The sequence below is a fragment of the Fusarium tjaetaba genome (assembly GCF_013396195.1).
Source record: "Fusarium tjaetaba strain NRRL 66243 chromosome Unknown NRRL66243_c0000213, whole genome shotgun sequence".
NCBI classification, from domain to species: Eukaryota; Fungi; Ascomycota; class Sordariomycetes; order Hypocreales; family Nectriaceae; genus Fusarium; species Fusarium tjaetaba.
In genome coordinates, this window is record NW_023501409.1 from 55,945 (window position 1) to 72,312 (window position 16,368).

Genomic DNA, 16,368 nt, shown 5'->3' on the forward strand with positions numbered 1-16,368 from the left:
CTATATAGTGCGAGTCTACGCGAAAGGCGAAGACTACATCCCTTTAAACCATCTTCACTTCGGAATTCTCTTCGCGTAAGGAGCATATTCTCGGCGTTCGATATCTTCAATCAATTAACTACTGAGTCTTACATTAGACAGTTTCAGGTGTTCCCATGTCGACCGAGTACAGCAAGATAGCCGTCTTGATATGAGACTTGTCGTAGGTTGGATTGTTCAAGAATCCATATTTCCAAAACCAGAGGTCACGGCACCTTCTGAAACAACAGCCTACAGTCAATTATTATGATGCATAATGCCAAGAGTGACTGTAGCATGCGGTGAGAAGCCAAGCATGAAAAACAAGAATAATCGAGAAAACCCAACACAAACACGCAACAAGGCGATAAAACGATCCACAGATACCCTTATCTCAGGAATTCCGACCAGGGACAATCCGAATTTTCATCCTTGCCTCCATGGAATACGTGGCATTGAGCACCTCATTCGGCCAACTACCCTTCCCAGAACAGAAAGATCCAGGAACATCACACCCTCAAAGGGGCAACATTCCTCGATCTCAAGATCGCGACCCAATTTAAGCGGTTGACAGGCCCGCAATTAAGAGATTTTAGCGGCGAAGCCGTGCGGCTCAAGAGTCCACACTTGGAGAGAAACCTCCGGTTGACGTTAGAGTGGAGGACAAACGTCATTATTTAACCCTGTACCTGAATCATATAAAAGTTCTGAACCCGGATTTACAGTGGAAATGAGCAAGAATCTACTGAGTTTGAGTGTTTACCATGACTGGGCATCAGGAACAGAATCATGATTATTTTTCGAAACCCGCGACGCCCTCGACGCCAGGACAGGTGCATCTTGGGAATGTCGCGAGCAGAATCCCCAGCACCATCTCGGACCGAGAAGGACAACCTGATCGTGCAAAGTCGACACACTCAAGACGACATGGACTTCATGGTTTGCCCTCCAGCTTCATGTCGCGAATGAGCAAGCGACCCATCAGCTCAAGGCGCTTCACAAGAATGTCTAGCGGACACAGTACAGCGCGTCCTACAGTGCATCACCATGCTTCCCAATATCATGAGTATGCCCCCGCCGAAGAGGGCTACTATGAAGAGAACCCTTGGTTCGGCGAGGCAGGCAAGAAACCCATCTTCAGCCTTGGAAAACCTCTTCCCCACCGTGTTCGTCGCAAGGTCGTGAAACCGATCAGACCAGATGGAAAAGTCGATGAGGAAATGGCCATTGTCAAAGAGGAATCTGAAGATACACCCGCAGGATACGCCTCGCGCACCACTTCAGGTCAACCATCCCGAATGCATACTCAAACCAGTATCGCATCACGCGACATGCAGAATCAGCAGAGTAGAACGACAGCAGCTGGAGTCGCGCACAACGAAAAGCGAAATGATGCAGGGCAGCCGGTATTCGACTACGTCCCCGGTGAAGCAACGCCCGCAGCAACACCTTCGCATCGCGACCCTGCATCAAGAGTTGCTTCCCATCAACAAAGCAACAACCAACCAGACTACAAAATTGACAGCGAACCTTTGGGTCAGCAGGAGAAGCCGGAGGTTGAACCTGGTGAGGCGGATCCGAATGAGATGAGGAACTGGTGGGCTAGGATACGGGCGAAGCACCCTGAGCCACTTGCTGAGTTTCTTGCTACTTCTGTTGCCATCTTTCTAGGTCTCACTGGTACTCTCTCTGTCAATCTCTCGGCGAAGCAGTCGCAGCCTTATGGAACTTACGAGACTTCTTGTTGGGCATGGGGCTTCGCATGGATGTTTGGCATTTACCTCGGCGGCGGTGTCTCCGGTGCACACATGAACCCAGCTATTTCCATCTCCCTGTCACTATTCCGTGGTTTTCCATGGCGGCAGTGTTTTATATACATCCTAGCTCAATTCATCGCCAGCATCGTCGCCGGAGCACTCGCGTATGGAATCTACGCCGACTCAATCCACTACGTCGATCCCGAAATGGACGGCATGTCAAAAACATTCTTCTCAACACCTCGAGACTGGGTATCCCTCCAATCCGCGTTCTTCAACCAAGTCGTAGGCAGCGCCATCATGATGATCGCTGTCTTTGCACTAGGTGATGATCAGAACAACCCACCTGGCGCTGGTATGCATGCTCTGGTCCTCGGCTTTCTGGTAACGACCCTCAAGTTCACTCTTGGATACAACATTGGATCTGCGTTGAATCCTGCCTCTGATTTTGGACCGAGAGTTGTTGCGTATGCGGTTGGATATCGAGAGTCAAATGTGTTTCACAGCGGATGGTGGTTTTACGGGCCCTGGGCAGCGACGTTGATAGGGTCTGTAGTGGGATGTGCGTTGTATGATGGGTTTGTGTTTGTTGGAAGTGAGAGTCCGATCAATTTCCGGTTTAGCAAGGAGATTAAGAACAGGGCCAATAAGTTATTGAAAGATTAGAGTCGCTATAGATATATACCATGTTTCATTCCCATCAACTGCCACGTCCCCTTCGGACTGCACGTTCGTCCCCCGTCCGCCATTTGTTAGATCCCGATCTCTACCAATACACTTCGATGCACGTAGCTGAAGGAAGTACCCAGCATCAGACACCTCCCATGGCGCCAGTACTGCTCTTACGTTCGGTGTCCTCCCCATTCCTGAACTCGTACACTCTACCCTCATGCCCGTCCTCCACCAGCCAAGCTCTGATCTTATGATCCCTTCTACAACCTTTCAAACTCACACTCTTCGTAGCGACTGCAATTGACGAGAAAGTAACCTCCCGCAACTCCTCAACTCCATCTTGCCTCATAGCTCTCATTCCGTACGCCACGCCAATAGCGACAATGACAAACGAAACAGCATACACACTGACAAGAATATGTCTTCGATAAAAGAAGAACCCCGCCGTTGTTCTTCTGATGCAGGGATACTCCGTTCCGTTCTTCATAGGTCGTGTTCCAGACGGTTCATCCGGATTCGCTGCCCACGACACCATAAGTAACTGTGTATCTGATAATAACGAAATTACCAAATTCTCGTACCACCTCTGTATTTGGTTCTCAAAATTAGGGACAGGCAGAAACTCATGCCGTCCCACCAACTTCGACGTCATGATCTCGGTACTCTTCCCTTTATCGGGAAGCGACAAGCCTCCATGCAGCAATTGTCGTAATTTCAGCCCCAGCGAGTGAAACGCTGCAATGCGTTGATAATTCCTCCAGTCTCTGGGATACACGTAGTTCTCTTGTGGTTCCGCGACAGTCTTGTCCAACGTCCCGTCGTCAGCTGAGTCGTCCACGTATGTCGTATCGATGACCTTGTGCAGATACTCCCGATTCGTGACGTTGTACGACTGGAAGCCCCGCGTGTATGTCAGGTTGACTGTATAGTTGACCTCCCAGTGCTCGCAAGCCGAAATGATGGGGGTGAAGTCTGTGTCCCATCCCTTTTGGCTGCTGTTTTCAGCGTGTCTGACCAGTACGTCGTCGACGGTGACGTAGCCTAGCCATATGATTGGCTCTGTTCTGAAAGCGCCGAGATTCTTGGGAAATGGAAGGGTCTGCAATGGTCGATTGAAGTATCTCTCGTGCTCGATTTGGAGTTCAGAGTAGTCTCCAATGTCAGCAACACAGTTGTAAGTATTCCATCCCTCGGGAATCATCCTGCTCATGTTGAACGGGGCATCCATGCCGTGGAACTGTTTGACCGTCGAGTTGGTGCCGTTGGCGAGTTTCTCACACTTGTATCCTGGGCCAGTGAAGTAGATAATCGTTGAGCAATCATATCCTTCCCCGCAGATCTCATCAGCGACTTCGTCTCGCTGCAGTGCCTGTCCCCCTGTCAGAACTCTGGATGCAATCTCTTCGAGGAAGGCACTTGGGCTGATCCAAAAGTCAAAGACATCAGGGCCATCCTCATCTGGCAAGGTATCGTTGTACCATGATATTCTGCCACCTTGCAGTATCTCGTCGCCCTCTGCCTTTCTACTGTGAGTCCACTTCTTCTTCGCTTCGTGGTCGAAGTTGAGGGTCCGGACATTATAGCATGTCCTATCAACTTGGCTGTCGACGTTCAGAGTCGCCGAGGTGAAGATCACCACGAGTGGCGATATCCACATGTAAAGAGCGAGAAGCATCGAAAACCATGACTTCTTCCATGCCTCAGTGTTGAGGAGTTCAATGGCGTTGTGTGCCGCACCAAAGAGAGAGTCAACTGCATGCACGGAGAAGTTCCGATGCGCGACAGACGTCCAGGCAATTTGTTGGTAAGCTAGAGAGACCGCAATAGCAGAGTTTGCCTTTGAGATAAATGCGAGAGACTGCCCGAGCCGAAGCCACCAGATTTGATTCTTTGCTTCTTTACCAGAAAGGCACTTGTTGAGCGTGTCGTGGCCAACAGCTGCTGCGATGCCGAAGACAAGACATGCGACCATTAACCATCTGCTCCTGAGAATATTGGACCAAGTTGAGGTGCAGTGAGATTCGATAGCTGTGATCGCTTTATCAGGTTCTTGATTGGGGTTTAGAAGACTAGTCTCGCTGGTAGTTGTGCTCTGCCAGGCTGGAGGAGCCGCAGAGTGGAGCAATGGAGAGTGCTGAAGGGAGCTGCCTTCGGATGGAGACCAGGTTGATGCTGATCTGAGGTCTTTGTTCTGGTCGGATTCTGGTGGGCGAGAGACATCATTCTTCATTTTGAACAAAACTCGACCTGGTCGACGAGCTGAAGAGGAAAGATCTACATGGACATTGGCTACTGAATGAGAGTGATTAAAGCCTAGAAGAAATTGTAAATGGCATTTTGGTAAGCTAGTGGCTACGCGTCATGGCTTCCAGCATAATAACGTTTAGGTCAGGCTGATACGTACGGAGTGTATACCCAACTCAACAGATGGTTCAGCTTCGGCCCTTTTTGATCTGACGTGCAGATGAATACGAGAGTGACGGAATGTGATGATGGCAGTTCATGGAACACAGCAGGAACAGGCTGCTGACTGGGCGCGGAACCGTCTTCGACAAACGTTATTGCATCTATTCTTAGGGTGCATGGGTTACACAGAACGGTTGGCAAGGCATTGAGCCCCCCCCCCTCCCAAACACGCTTTTCTTCTCTATGAAATACGTGTAGCTTCGTGTGATGCAGAGTTACACGACCCTTCGTGCGACTTGAGTTAAAAGCATCAGCACGGTCTACGTAAGGGAGGCTTGCCTTTCGAAAGGAGAACCGATGCCATAGCCTCAATAAGGGGATTATTGTATCAGTTGACCATATTTCTTTCTCCAAGACATATCACTTACGCCTCGACGCATCACTTATACCTTAATATATTACTTATACCTTAATATATTACTTATACCTTAATATATTACTTATACCTTAATATATTACTTATACCTTAATATATTACTTATGCTTTAATGTATTACTTATGCCTCGATATATTACTTATGCTTTAATGTATTACTTATGCCTCGATATATCACTTGCGCCTTGACGTATCACTTGCGCCTCGACGCTAACACAGTCTGACTCGGCGGTGCCTTGGAATGGTCAAAATCCCCAGTCAACTTCTTCAACTTCTCCTCCAATCTCTTCGATATCTTTTCATCAACATTTGCCCACATACCTGTCATCTGTCAGCTCAGTTCCACAAGACACTTGTAATACACCTTACGACTTACGAATTGTTGCCTCCTGAACTTCGGGAAGTGCCTTGTTGACGTGACCAGACAGGTTGTTCAAAAAGACTTCATCGTCCCCATTATCCTTGAAGATCTTCCACAAATTACGAGGCTGCTCCCAGTCTTCGTCTTCGACGTCGGAGGAGTAGGCTTGGACTCTGCCAACCCACTCGCTGTGTGCGACGTCGGCGGGGCCACTTTTGACCTTGCGAAACGAGGAGCGAACTGTACTTATTAGCATTTCCTTTCAGGCTCAAGTTACCAAATGTCACTTACCATAATCAGGGTCCGAGCCATAATTCCCGTCAAGACGCATCGGTCCATCTCTCTGATATGGTGAGTAGGCGTCCAGAGGTCGATTGCATGGAAGTTGCTGGTAGTTTGGACCAGCACGATAGCGTGCAGCATCGGGATAACTAAACATTCTAGCATGCAGCATGATATCAGCTGAGGGAGCGATGCCAGGAATGAGTGTAGAAGGCGAGAAGGCTGCTTGTTCAATATCATGGAAGTGGTTATCCGGGTTCTTGTTCAATACAAGCTTTCCGACCGGAATAAGAGGGTAGTCCTTGTGAGGCCAGATTTTGGTGATGTCGAAGATGTTCCACCGGTATGTCTCCGCCTCTTTGGGATCCATGACCTGAAGATACATCGTCCATGTCGGGTAGTCACCTCTCTCAATAGAGTTGTACATATCCTTGACGTGATAATCCGGCTCTTCGCCTGCAAGGCGCACAGCATCCTCTTGTGAAAGATTCTTGATACCATCGTCGGGCTTGAAGTGAATCTTGACATACTTGAAAGATTCATCTTCAGGTTTACCGAATTTGAACGTATGGTTTCCAAAGCCATTCACATTCCTGAGAGACTGTGGTACACCGCGAGGTCCAAACAGTTGCATCAGACAGTGAGCGCCTTCTTGGTTGTTGTTGTGAAAATCCCAGAACATGCTCGCATCAGCGACGGCAGTCTGAGGGTGACGTTTATGAGATCTGTTCAACGAAGGAAACTTTGCTGGATCACGAATGAAGAAAACAGGTAAGTCGTTCCCGACAAAATCCCAGTTCCCTTCCTCTGTCTTCATCTTGAGGGCGAAGCCTCTGATGTCACGCAGGGTGTCGGAAGATCCCTTTTCACCAGCCACGGTGGACAGACGGGCAAGAACTTGAGTTTGCTTGCCAATGCGACGAAAAGGCGCTGCTGAGCACCAGTCTGTGATATCATGGGTGCACTCAAAGTAGCCCCAAGCTCCAGCTGCTTTGGCATGAACAACACTGATATCATTAGTTAAGACTATCTGTTGGAAGGCTGCGGAGACTTACCGCTCAGGAATACGCTCTCGAGGAAAGTGAGCAAGAGTCTCGATCAATTGTGTGTCTGCCAACAGTGCGAGACCACCGCCTCGAACTTTTGGTCCGCGAAGGACGACTGACGAGGTTGGATCCTCGACGGGCTTACCCTCAGCGAGGGTATAAACGGGTGCTTCATTCGACTACCAAGGTTAGCCTGGAAGCGACTTTTAACTTGGAAGGCATTTTACACTCACTTCAGACATTTTTTTTCGTCACTGACAAATATTTCTGTGTCGATTGGTCGTTCAGATGCCATGCCAGCGCTGTCCTTAAATCCGGGACGTCAGCTCCACAGTCGCATTGTGACGTGATTATTATCAGCATGCGACACAAGTCAAAGGCGTCATAGACAACATTTTATGACTGAATTGTGAGCACCTAGACCCTCAAACCGGCGATTCTTACCCTATTCGCTTAAAGTACCGGAATTCTTGACGCGAGGGGCTGCGTGGTAGCATTGTAGCTAGAAAATAGATTTGGCTTGAGAGGCCTTGGGGAGCAAGAAGAGACCAGACTGTAAAATTGGATACTGAATTAAGTCCAGTGAAAGTTATTCTGAACCTATGCTAGCTTATCCAAGCCTTTAGATCATTTAGGATAAATATCCTAAGTTTCCTTTCCTTCCCTGGAGATGCTACCTGCTTGTTTAATGACGGCTATATAGGGATCGTAGAGCGTTGGATTCTCACTGATAGCAATACGAAAGCTGAGACTAGTCGAAATTGCTGAGGTCAAAAAGTTGGGTTTATGAAGATTGATTGTTGTAAACGGAATATGAAAGGGCTATCTGCTCCTCGACTAGTACATCATAGCCAAGCCTGGCATTTGAGTGCCTTGAAGCCTATAATCTAGACCAATCAGATGGTCTAATCATCAACATCCCTCGGTTCAACATTTGCAACCTCCTTCTCATACTCCTCCAAACTCATGGGCACAAACTCCGTCGGCCTAGTAATAGGCATAAACCCATGCCCATGCTCATCAAACTCCCTCAACCTCTTCCTCGTAGCCTCCCTCTTCGCATTGACGCTATAAATTTTGACTCGGTGACAGCTACTCGTCACATGCAAGCTCCAATTCCAGCTATGTCGAACTTCCATGGGCTGCGTGTTCAGACTGTTGTCCCAGCAGCGAACAACGAGTTCGGTCCAGCCTTCGTGATCGCAAGGAACTTTGCCGGTGAAGGTTCGCCAGGCGAATTTGTGCTTGGGGGAGAGGTTCTCGATGGGTACGGCGTACCATACGTAGCCGCCGTCGGAGGAGATTTCTACGCGTTCGGGCCAGCGGCCTCCGCCTGAGTAGGCCCAGCCTTGAAGAGTCAGTAACTTCTTGGGATCATGTGATCGAGAGACTTACCTTTGACTTCGATCTCGCCATCGTGAACAATAACTTCCTTGTTCCAAGGAGACATGATGGCGCTGCTCACTGGCATCTCCTGGATCTGAATGCCCACTAAAAACAGTCAGCGTTGGATTCAAGGAGGGAAGAAATTAAGACTCACTGGTTGGAAGCTGGTTATGCTTTCCAGTCTGCTGCTGAAAGTATAAATACTCCCTGCTCTGTACCGGCGCAAGACTCGGTTTCTCAATCGCCTTGATCCGATATAGCCACTTACAACTCCTCGCCCCAATATACCCAAAAACAACAGCCCGCAACGGAAAACCATGAATCTTCGGCAATGGCTTGTCATTCATCTCCCAAGCCAACATAACCTCGTTGGCCTTGACTTTGGACCACGGCACTGACACAACGTAGTTCATGCACTGGCCTCCTTTAAAATACGTATCCGCGCCGTAAAGTTCAAGATGCTTAGCACCGTCTTTCAGACCGCCGCAGTACTTGATGACTTTCTTGAGACTGACGCCTGTCCACTTCGCTGTACCTATGGCGCCTTCGGCCCAGGGGGCGTTGATCATTTCGTCACCTTCGCCTGGATACTCGACGATTTGCTCGAAGCGACGAGTACCGCTGCACTGAATGGTCACGAGTTTGCTGACTCTTGGAAAGAGCGACTCGTTCTGTAAGTCTGCAAGTGTGAGTGTCTTGGGGTCGTTGACGAGTCCATCGAGGCGAATGTCGTAGGCACTTGCTTCGATGTCGGGGATACCGCCGTGATTCCGGACGAAATGAAGCTCGTTTGGCATAATGTAGTCTTTGGTCAGGAGGCTTTTGGGGGCTTCTCCGTTGTAAGGAAATTCGAGGAGATGAAGCATTTCTGGGTGTTTTTCCTGGGAACTCTTGTCAGTGATCCCTCGAAACCCAAGCGCTTGGAGGGCTACTTACCTTGAGAACAGTCTCCCAACTGATCCGCGGCACCTGATTCAGAACTCCCCCGATAGCTTTATGCCACAACTTCCATCGCCTACCCTCAAGAACGGGGTTCGTTGCCGGAAGAGGCTCTAGCTGGAACTCTGGTGGAGGGGGAAACGTGAAGCGCGAAAAGCGCTGGTGAGCCTTGGCTTTCTTCTCTGGGTAGTCTTCCCACTCGACATAACCCTTCCAGCCGGGCCGCTCATCTTGAACGTCGAGATCCGGGTCCTCAGGGATATCAGCACCCTTGAGCTCCTCGTGATCACTTGGGTTGAGTCGATGAGGCTCTGTGTTGATCTGGATGCTGCTCTGATTGCGAATGCCGAGACGAGCGGGCTCGAGGCCTTGCTCTAGCTTCCACTCATCTGGAGCCTGTTTGTGAGTTTGTCGGTATGGAATATCGGGCTGCATTTTGAATCACGGGTAACTCAAGGAAGGAAAAGGAACAAAAGATTTTGTGACGATTTTTTATGGTTGCGCGACATGGTTATAACCTTGATGCGATCACAATTGTGTATGTAGGTCGCTTGCTATAAAATCTTGGGCGGAGATGATAGTGACGCCAAGAATCGGTGATGAAATCGTCACCAGCTCAGATCAATACCCACAATGAAACTCGAATTCAAGTTTTAGTGGCGGGAATACGACCGCGCATCTTGTTTATCGAGCGATGTAACGATTTATTGAAGCACTTTCATGCATCGACTCTGGCTGACAAATTTGTGTTTCGGGGATATGCCCCAGTTGCAGAGTCATTGACGTCGTTGATATGCCGACATTCCCGCAAAAGCCGAGCTCAATGCAGCAACCACAATTGTAACAATAGATCTATATCGCTTTTAATGTCAACTGATAAGAAATTGGTGCGTCGCTCATCGCCTTTCCTTGCAAACTTGGCGTTTTGTCTAGCGCTCTCTGGCGTCGCTACACCAAGCGCCGCGCCCGAGACAGTCTTTTGACGGCGTGCCCCGAACCTCACTGAGACGAAACACAATCTATAAAAAGAAATCAATCACATGTCTCTTGCCATTTCTCTCACCAAAAATGCCAACCGCCAAGACCAATCCTCGCCGTGGCGAACCCCGAAACCAGTGAAGATCCCGCCCGCTTTAAACCCTCTCACATTCCTGTCAAGCACGCTACGCAACCGACCAGCCACAGCAGAATTCCGATCTTTTTCCAAAACCGGGATTTGAGGAATGCGATTTTCAGGGACGGGACCTTGCATTTTACTGCAACGCGTGGCGCTGGGGGAATGCAGGAACGGATTATGGGTAGGCGTAACGGTTAACGGCAACATTGGTCTAAAGACTTTTCTTTCCGTTAGAACCTTTAGAGCATTAAAGATATTTGTTGATGGCAATTGATGTTTTTGGTATAGTTCATTGTTGATAGCTCAACGGTGAGTTTGTTCCGAAAGTCCATTGAACACTGTGACTGTTCATCGCGCAATCTGCTTTGTGATCGCTTCAATTGTTCGACACCAGAGACCCTTGATCACGGCATATGCGTTACCCTACAATCGATCACTCCATTGACTGTGCATGTTTCCCTGCTGTTCTGAAACACTGTTGAAGGTCCCGCGGTCATCCCGTGGTATTCCCAGCCCTGGCCGCCATTGTCACTGACGCATGTCTCACATCCAGCCATCTGAATCAATGTGTTCGCCAGCAAAACACCACTCCAACTACGTAACAACAGAGCCTCATGACAATACCCATTATCCAATTCCAAGTTTAGAATTGTAAGAAAATCACTTCCAGCCATTTTGAGCAACTCGCTGCATCAAAAAGTCTTATCCCTTCATCCCCCGTGATGCAAACTCGCCCATCACCGTGTCTCAATCACGCAGCATATGACCAGTTCCCAACCACTCTGAAACTTGTGCTCCCACTGAATTACTCACTGAATAGCTCACTGTACGACAGTGATGCACACTGAAGATTTGTTGCAGCTGGTGTTGAGGCTGGTTTTGTCTCCCCTTCACATCCCTTGGAGGGAGCACGTTCTAGCCCGCCGCACTAACACGAACCCGCAATCCTCCCTAGTTCTCGACTGACCTCTCAACCTTGGCACGTCAAAACCAATATTGCACGTCCTCAAAAATGTATAAAACTAATCGAAAGCCTCACCGTTTTCCCATTGACTCATTCTCATCACACATTCTTCTACATACATAACAACAGCCTCTTGGCTTTTTCCCTTTCCTTCTCTCCCCCCTTCAAACACCAAAACTCTCCTTCTCATCATGAAGCTCTTCAACGCCTTCGCTACAGCGCTCGGTCTAGCTGGTCTAGCCCAAGCCCACATGGAGATGACATATCCCGCCCCCTTCAAGAGTAAATACAACCCCTACGCCGGACAGGACATCGACTACAGCATGACCTCGCCTCTGAACGCCGACGGAAGCAACTTCCCCTGCAAGGGATACAACTCTCTTTACGGCACCGCTGCTGGTGCACCGACCGCTACGTGGCAGGCTGGAAAGTCGTACAGTATCAGCATCGCTGGCGGTGCTGATCACGGCGGCGGCAGCTGTCAGGTCTCACTCTCTTTTGATCGCGGCAAGACTTGGGTCGTTCTCCAATCGTGGATTGGAAACTGCCCCAAGGCGCCGACTTCGAACTTTCAGTTCACTCTTCCGGCTGATACACCAACTGGAGAGGCTATTTTCGCTTGGACTTGGTTTAACAGGATTGGAAACCGCGAGATGTACATGAACTGCGCGGCTATCACGGTCACGGCTGGAAGTGGAACAGTAAAGACAGCACTCAAGAATCGGCCTGCTATGTTTGTCGCAAACGTCGGAAATGGATGCAAAACTACCGAGATGGTGGACCTCATGTTTCCTAAGCCGGGACCTAATGTTGACCTCACTTCGACCAACACTGGACCGCCGGTCGGCCAGTGTGCTGCTTTACCAGTACCCTATATTCCCTCCGGCTCTGGTTCTTCTTCTCCAACAAAGATAACCACTACAAAGAAGCCGACTACGACCAAGGCACCAGTGAAGTCTACAGCGTAAGTCGCCTTCTCTCTTTGCTTGATCTCGCTAACATGTTTCACAGCCCCGGCGGTGTTTTCATCACTGTTCCTTCTCCTTCAACCACCAAGAAGACGACGGCCAAGACGACCCTCAAGTCAACAATCCGCAAGACAAGCACGACTACATCAGTCAAGCCTGCGCCAACCAAGCCCGCCGCCGGTGTCATCACCCCAGGTACAGCTTGCACGCCCGAGGGTTACTGGAACTGCATCAAGACAGGAACGGCCTTCCAGCGATGCGCTTCAGGTACTTGGTCAGTCGCGATGGCTGTTGCGCCAGGAACAAGATGCGTTCCTGGGCAGAGCATGACTTTCACTATCGAGTATGCCTGATTATGATTTGCACTCTTTCTTTTGCAATGCAATGTTTCTTATGTTTGATACCTAGAGTAGAGGATAGATAATGAGCTTCCGAAATAAAAATGCAATCACGTTCCTTAATCAGCCTGAATGCATCACAAGTCCCACTGTGCTAAGAGTCTCAAGGGTCCTGCGCCATTTTCCGCGCGATGGATGCGGGGCTTGAAAATCACCCGAGTCCACCTTTGCTCAACACTAACTACCACGCTTCCCGCCGCGGAACATTCGGGTAGCAACGCTAAAAACTTCAATTCTTTAAATCATGGCGGAACCAGTGACTACGACCCAGGAACCGATTGAACCTATTGCCGCGCATGAGCGGGCGGAGGAGGAGGATGAGTTTGAGACGTCGGATTTCGACTCGGCGACCTTGTCGTCAAGTTCGACGAGTTTGAACACGAGTATTTATCAGCATGCTTTTGAGAATGGAAGACGGGTGAGTAAGACGCCTTGGCGTCTGAGAAATATGCTGATTTTGGATAGTATCATCAATATCGTCATGGAACGTGAGGAACCTGAAGGGCTGGTTGCGGTGGATGGCTGATTTGGACAGGTATCCGATCCCCAATGACGATGCAGAGCAGAACCGCGACGATATGAAGCACGCCATGATGTTGGAGCTCACCAAGTACAAACAACTCGTTGGATTACGCTGCGATCAAGACACTGACGTGCATTTCAAGTGGCAACCTGTTCTTCTCACCTATTGTTGAAAACCCCCAGAAGATTATTGATCTCGCAACCGGAACTGGTATCTGGGCCATCGACGGTAAGTCAGACCGCTCTTTCGCAAGGCCCCAAGACTCACCTTCCCAGTCGCCGACAAATTTCCCAGCGCATCTGTAGTAGGAGTCGATCTAAGTCCCATCCAGCCCTCATGGGTTCCCCCGAATCTCAAGTTTCTTGTCGACGACATCGAGGACGAATGGATGCACGGCGGTGACTTTGACTTTGTGCACATGCGTTGCATCAGCCCCTGGTTGAAAGACGAGGTCAAGGTTCTTCGTCAAGCGCACGAGTAGTTTCACCCCTCTCCCAATCTGCATTCTCATCTCACACGTAACAGTCACATGAAACCTGGTGCTTGGATTGAAATCCAAGAACTCGATGCCCGCGCCAACTGCGACGACGGCTCTCTAGCCCCCGACGCCCCTCTTGCCAAGTTCTTTGACACCGCTGAGCAAGCCGTAGCCAGCTTCGGCATGAAGTTCCGCGCAGGTGAGAACTTGCGAGAACCTCTTGAGAAAGCTGGCTTCACCAACGTATCCTGCAAGGTCCTCAAAGTCCCCATCGGAACATGGGCAAAGGTGAGCACCCCAGCAAGTTGATCTGGACAAGCTGACCCTTGGTAGGACAAGAAGCTTCGCCTCATTGGATTGTACCTCAAGACCGCTGTCAGCGACATGTTTGGTGCCATGGCAGCCAAGCCCCTGCGCAAGATCCTGGGGCCTGAAGAGATAGAGGTCTTCCTAGCTGATGCGAGAAAGGATCTGAATAATGTCAATATTCATTCTTATGAGAAGTACTACTTCTGGATGGGACAGAAGGCTGAAGAGTAGAGAATTGAAACTTTAAAGAGGTAGTTGCTAAATAGAAGCCTTGGAAAGAGTTCTCTTGTGATGCTGGTTTGTTGCCACTCGTGCTTTTAGGGGTGATCCTGGCAGGGGACTTCAGCCAAGTCTCATTACAATGCGATGTGGAGCTGCTGCAGCATCTTTGAGCAAGGAAGAATTACAGATAATTGCAGGGCCTCCTGAATGACGATTCCATTGGTTGAAGTTCTTGGCATCTTTCAGCCTCATGCAGCGCCGAAAACCCCGCACCAGGATTTTGTCTGAGAACACCAGAAGAATAACCAAACGATACGATAGGAAACGATGGAACTTCTTGTTAATTCAATATCCATCGCCTTGGCTTATGCCTCTATGGCCTCCTTCGTCTTCAAAACAACTTATGTGCAAGAAAGAGAAGCACTCATTGACAGGAAGAGGTAGAAGGACAGCATCCGCCTTGGTCCCCACGAAGGGCGGTTCAATGGAGGCTCGTACATTACACTAGAGGGGGAGTCCCGTTGGCAATATTCTTGGGGCGATGGGGAGCCCCGTGATAATGCAGGAGAGGCGACCCACGGCGATACTCCGCAGTCCAATAACAACATACGACTTGAGATGATAGAAGAAGGCTACCATGGCTCCGTGGACACTTTTCCTCTTGCCACGGGGTTGATGCAGCTCTCTGCCCAATGGGAACAAGCCAACTCGAACGCAAGGCATCACGTCACCATATATGAGACTACAGTCCCCGTGAAGGTCAGGAGATACATCAATGTTCGCGAAGACGACCAGGGCAAGCGCGGTAAGTCCCTGTCAAGCTTAGTGGTTAGATATTAACACTATCAGTGGTAATCGAGTGTAACACTTATGCTCGAAAGGTCTTTAGCCACAATCTGCCAGATTTCCACTCCGCAAAGCATATCATGGCAGAATTAAAGCTATTAGATACATCTTACATCTCCGTTCGATCCAAAGATAACTGGAAGAAACTCATTCTTCTACAGTTCCATCACGCATGCCTGAGACTGTTTTTCGAATTTCTTACAGCTTTGGAATCATACGAGAAAGAACGTACGAAAGACGCAGACACGGATTCCGGTTCAGCAGAGCTCTGGCAATGGAATCTCAAGTCCATTACCAAGCGATCCAACGAGTATCGAGATCTTGCAGAAATGGCCCGCAAGCTAATCAGTACTACTGAATCCCTGATCGACGTAGTGAGATCGTCGTCTCCTGTTGTCGACTCGACATCTCATGCGAATAAGTTCATGGCCATTGACACGGAACTGCGAGGACTCTGCCGAGAGGCGAGCGAAATGATCCAGAACTTCTCAGATCAACTAGATCACGAACTCAAGTACCTCGAACTAGCCCGGGACATCAATCAGACAAAGAGCGTTCAGCAACTCACACTCCTGGCCACAATATTCCTGCCCTTGTCTCTTGCCGCTGGAGTTCTCAGTATGCAAACAAGATTCAAAGATCTCGGTACACTGCTGTACGATTTCTTCGGCGTGGTGGTACTACTTGCGGCTATTGTTCTAATTCTCATAATCCTGCTGAATCTCATGGCTTTTGTGAATGAGGTAGACAGCAAACTTAGTGTTAGAAGTTCCATGTACAGAGTAGTCTTTAGAGGAAAGCTGCTGTTTATGATCAACATCGGATTCTTTGTATTTGGGTGTCTAGTGTTATCATCCTTCTTGGTTGGAATGTTCAAAGATGTTTTGTTCGGTGCCAAGATACTAGGATATGGTGTTGCAGCGATATGTGGTGTATGGATGTTTCTGGCAGCTATTTGGGCCTTTCTGTTCATGACATGAGCATGATCAAAAACAGAAGCCTGGGGGATCTAGTCATGGGCGTTGTGCTGGAAGGTTTTCTTGAACATGTCAGCTACAGAATGAACAAGAATGAAGTGAAAGGAATGTTTAGAGTCACCTTTACCTTGACAGGTGCATGGGCTGCTCCCATCTTTAGCACTGTGACATTTCAGGAGGAACTGATGTCACTGGCAGATACTTAGGCCCATTTATCTGGCTATTCATGCCCCACCATGTTCAGTAATAAAAAGTCAGTGCTG

At 49.1% G+C, this 16,368-nt stretch overlaps 7 protein-coding genes across 7 annotated transcripts; 4 read left to right on the top strand and 3 right to left on the bottom strand.

Moving 5' to 3' along the window:
* Nucleotides 1-782: 782 nt before the first annotated feature.
* FTJAE_9412 (channel protein) lies at nucleotides 783-2,441 on the top strand (the record flags this gene model as incomplete). Its single annotated transcript, XM_037356332.1, has 1 exon — nucleotides 783-2,441. The coding sequence occupies one exon, from the start codon at nucleotides 783-785 to the stop codon at nucleotides 2,439-2,441; it is 1,659 nt and encodes a 552-aa protein (XP_037203518.1).
* A 145-nt stretch (nucleotides 2,442-2,586) lies between these two features.
* FTJAE_9413 (uncharacterized protein) lies at nucleotides 2,587-4,677 on the bottom strand (the record flags this gene model as incomplete). The annotated part of the gene is made up of 1 exon (XM_037356333.1): nucleotides 2,587-4,677. One exon carries the CDS (start codon nucleotides 4,675-4,677, stop codon nucleotides 2,587-2,589), a length of 2,091 nt encoding a protein of 696 aa, XP_037203519.1.
* An 805-nt stretch (nucleotides 4,678-5,482) lies between these two features.
* FTJAE_9414 (catalase isozyme P) lies at nucleotides 5,483-7,220 on the bottom strand (the record flags this gene model as incomplete). The annotated part of the gene is made up of 5 exons (XM_037356334.1): nucleotides 5,483-5,610; nucleotides 5,666-5,890; nucleotides 5,942-6,939; nucleotides 6,988-7,157; nucleotides 7,212-7,220. 5 exons carry the CDS (start codon nucleotides 7,218-7,220, stop codon nucleotides 5,483-5,485), a joined length of 1,530 nt encoding a protein of 509 aa, XP_037203520.1.
* Nucleotides 7,221-7,883: 663 nt separating this feature from the next.
* FTJAE_9415 (sulfite oxidase) lies at nucleotides 7,884-9,738 on the bottom strand (the record flags this gene model as incomplete). The annotated part of the gene is made up of 4 exons (XM_037356335.1): nucleotides 7,884-8,326; nucleotides 8,374-8,469; nucleotides 8,519-9,245; nucleotides 9,301-9,738. The coding sequence occupies 4 exons, from the start codon at nucleotides 9,736-9,738 to the stop codon at nucleotides 7,884-7,886; spliced, it is 1,704 nt and encodes a 567-aa protein (XP_037203521.1).
* Nucleotides 9,739-11,575: 1,837 nt separating this feature from the next.
* On the top strand, nucleotides 11,576-12,705 carry FTJAE_9416 (spore coat SP96 precursor; the record flags this gene model as incomplete). Its single annotated transcript, XM_037356336.1, has 2 exons — nucleotides 11,576-12,348; nucleotides 12,396-12,705. The coding sequence occupies 2 exons, from the start codon at nucleotides 11,576-11,578 to the stop codon at nucleotides 12,703-12,705; spliced, it is 1,083 nt and encodes a 360-aa protein (XP_037203522.1).
* Nucleotides 12,706-12,994: 289 nt separating this feature from the next.
* Nucleotides 12,995-14,291, top strand: FTJAE_9417 (mRNA 3 end-processing YTH1; the record flags this gene model as incomplete). Its single annotated transcript, XM_037356337.1, has 7 exons — nucleotides 12,995-13,168; nucleotides 13,216-13,238; nucleotides 13,286-13,360; nucleotides 13,416-13,501; nucleotides 13,549-13,750; nucleotides 13,799-14,039; nucleotides 14,085-14,291. The coding sequence occupies 7 exons, from the start codon at nucleotides 12,995-12,997 to the stop codon at nucleotides 14,289-14,291; spliced, it is 1,008 nt and encodes a 335-aa protein (XP_037203523.1).
* Nucleotides 14,292-14,900: 609 nt separating this feature from the next.
* Nucleotides 14,901-16,108, top strand: FTJAE_9418 (uncharacterized protein; the record flags this gene model as incomplete). The annotated part of the gene is made up of 2 exons (XM_037356338.1): nucleotides 14,901-15,087; nucleotides 15,132-16,108. 2 exons carry the CDS (start codon nucleotides 14,901-14,903, stop codon nucleotides 16,106-16,108), a joined length of 1,164 nt encoding a protein of 387 aa, XP_037203524.1.
* Nucleotides 16,109-16,368: the final 260 nt, after the last annotated feature.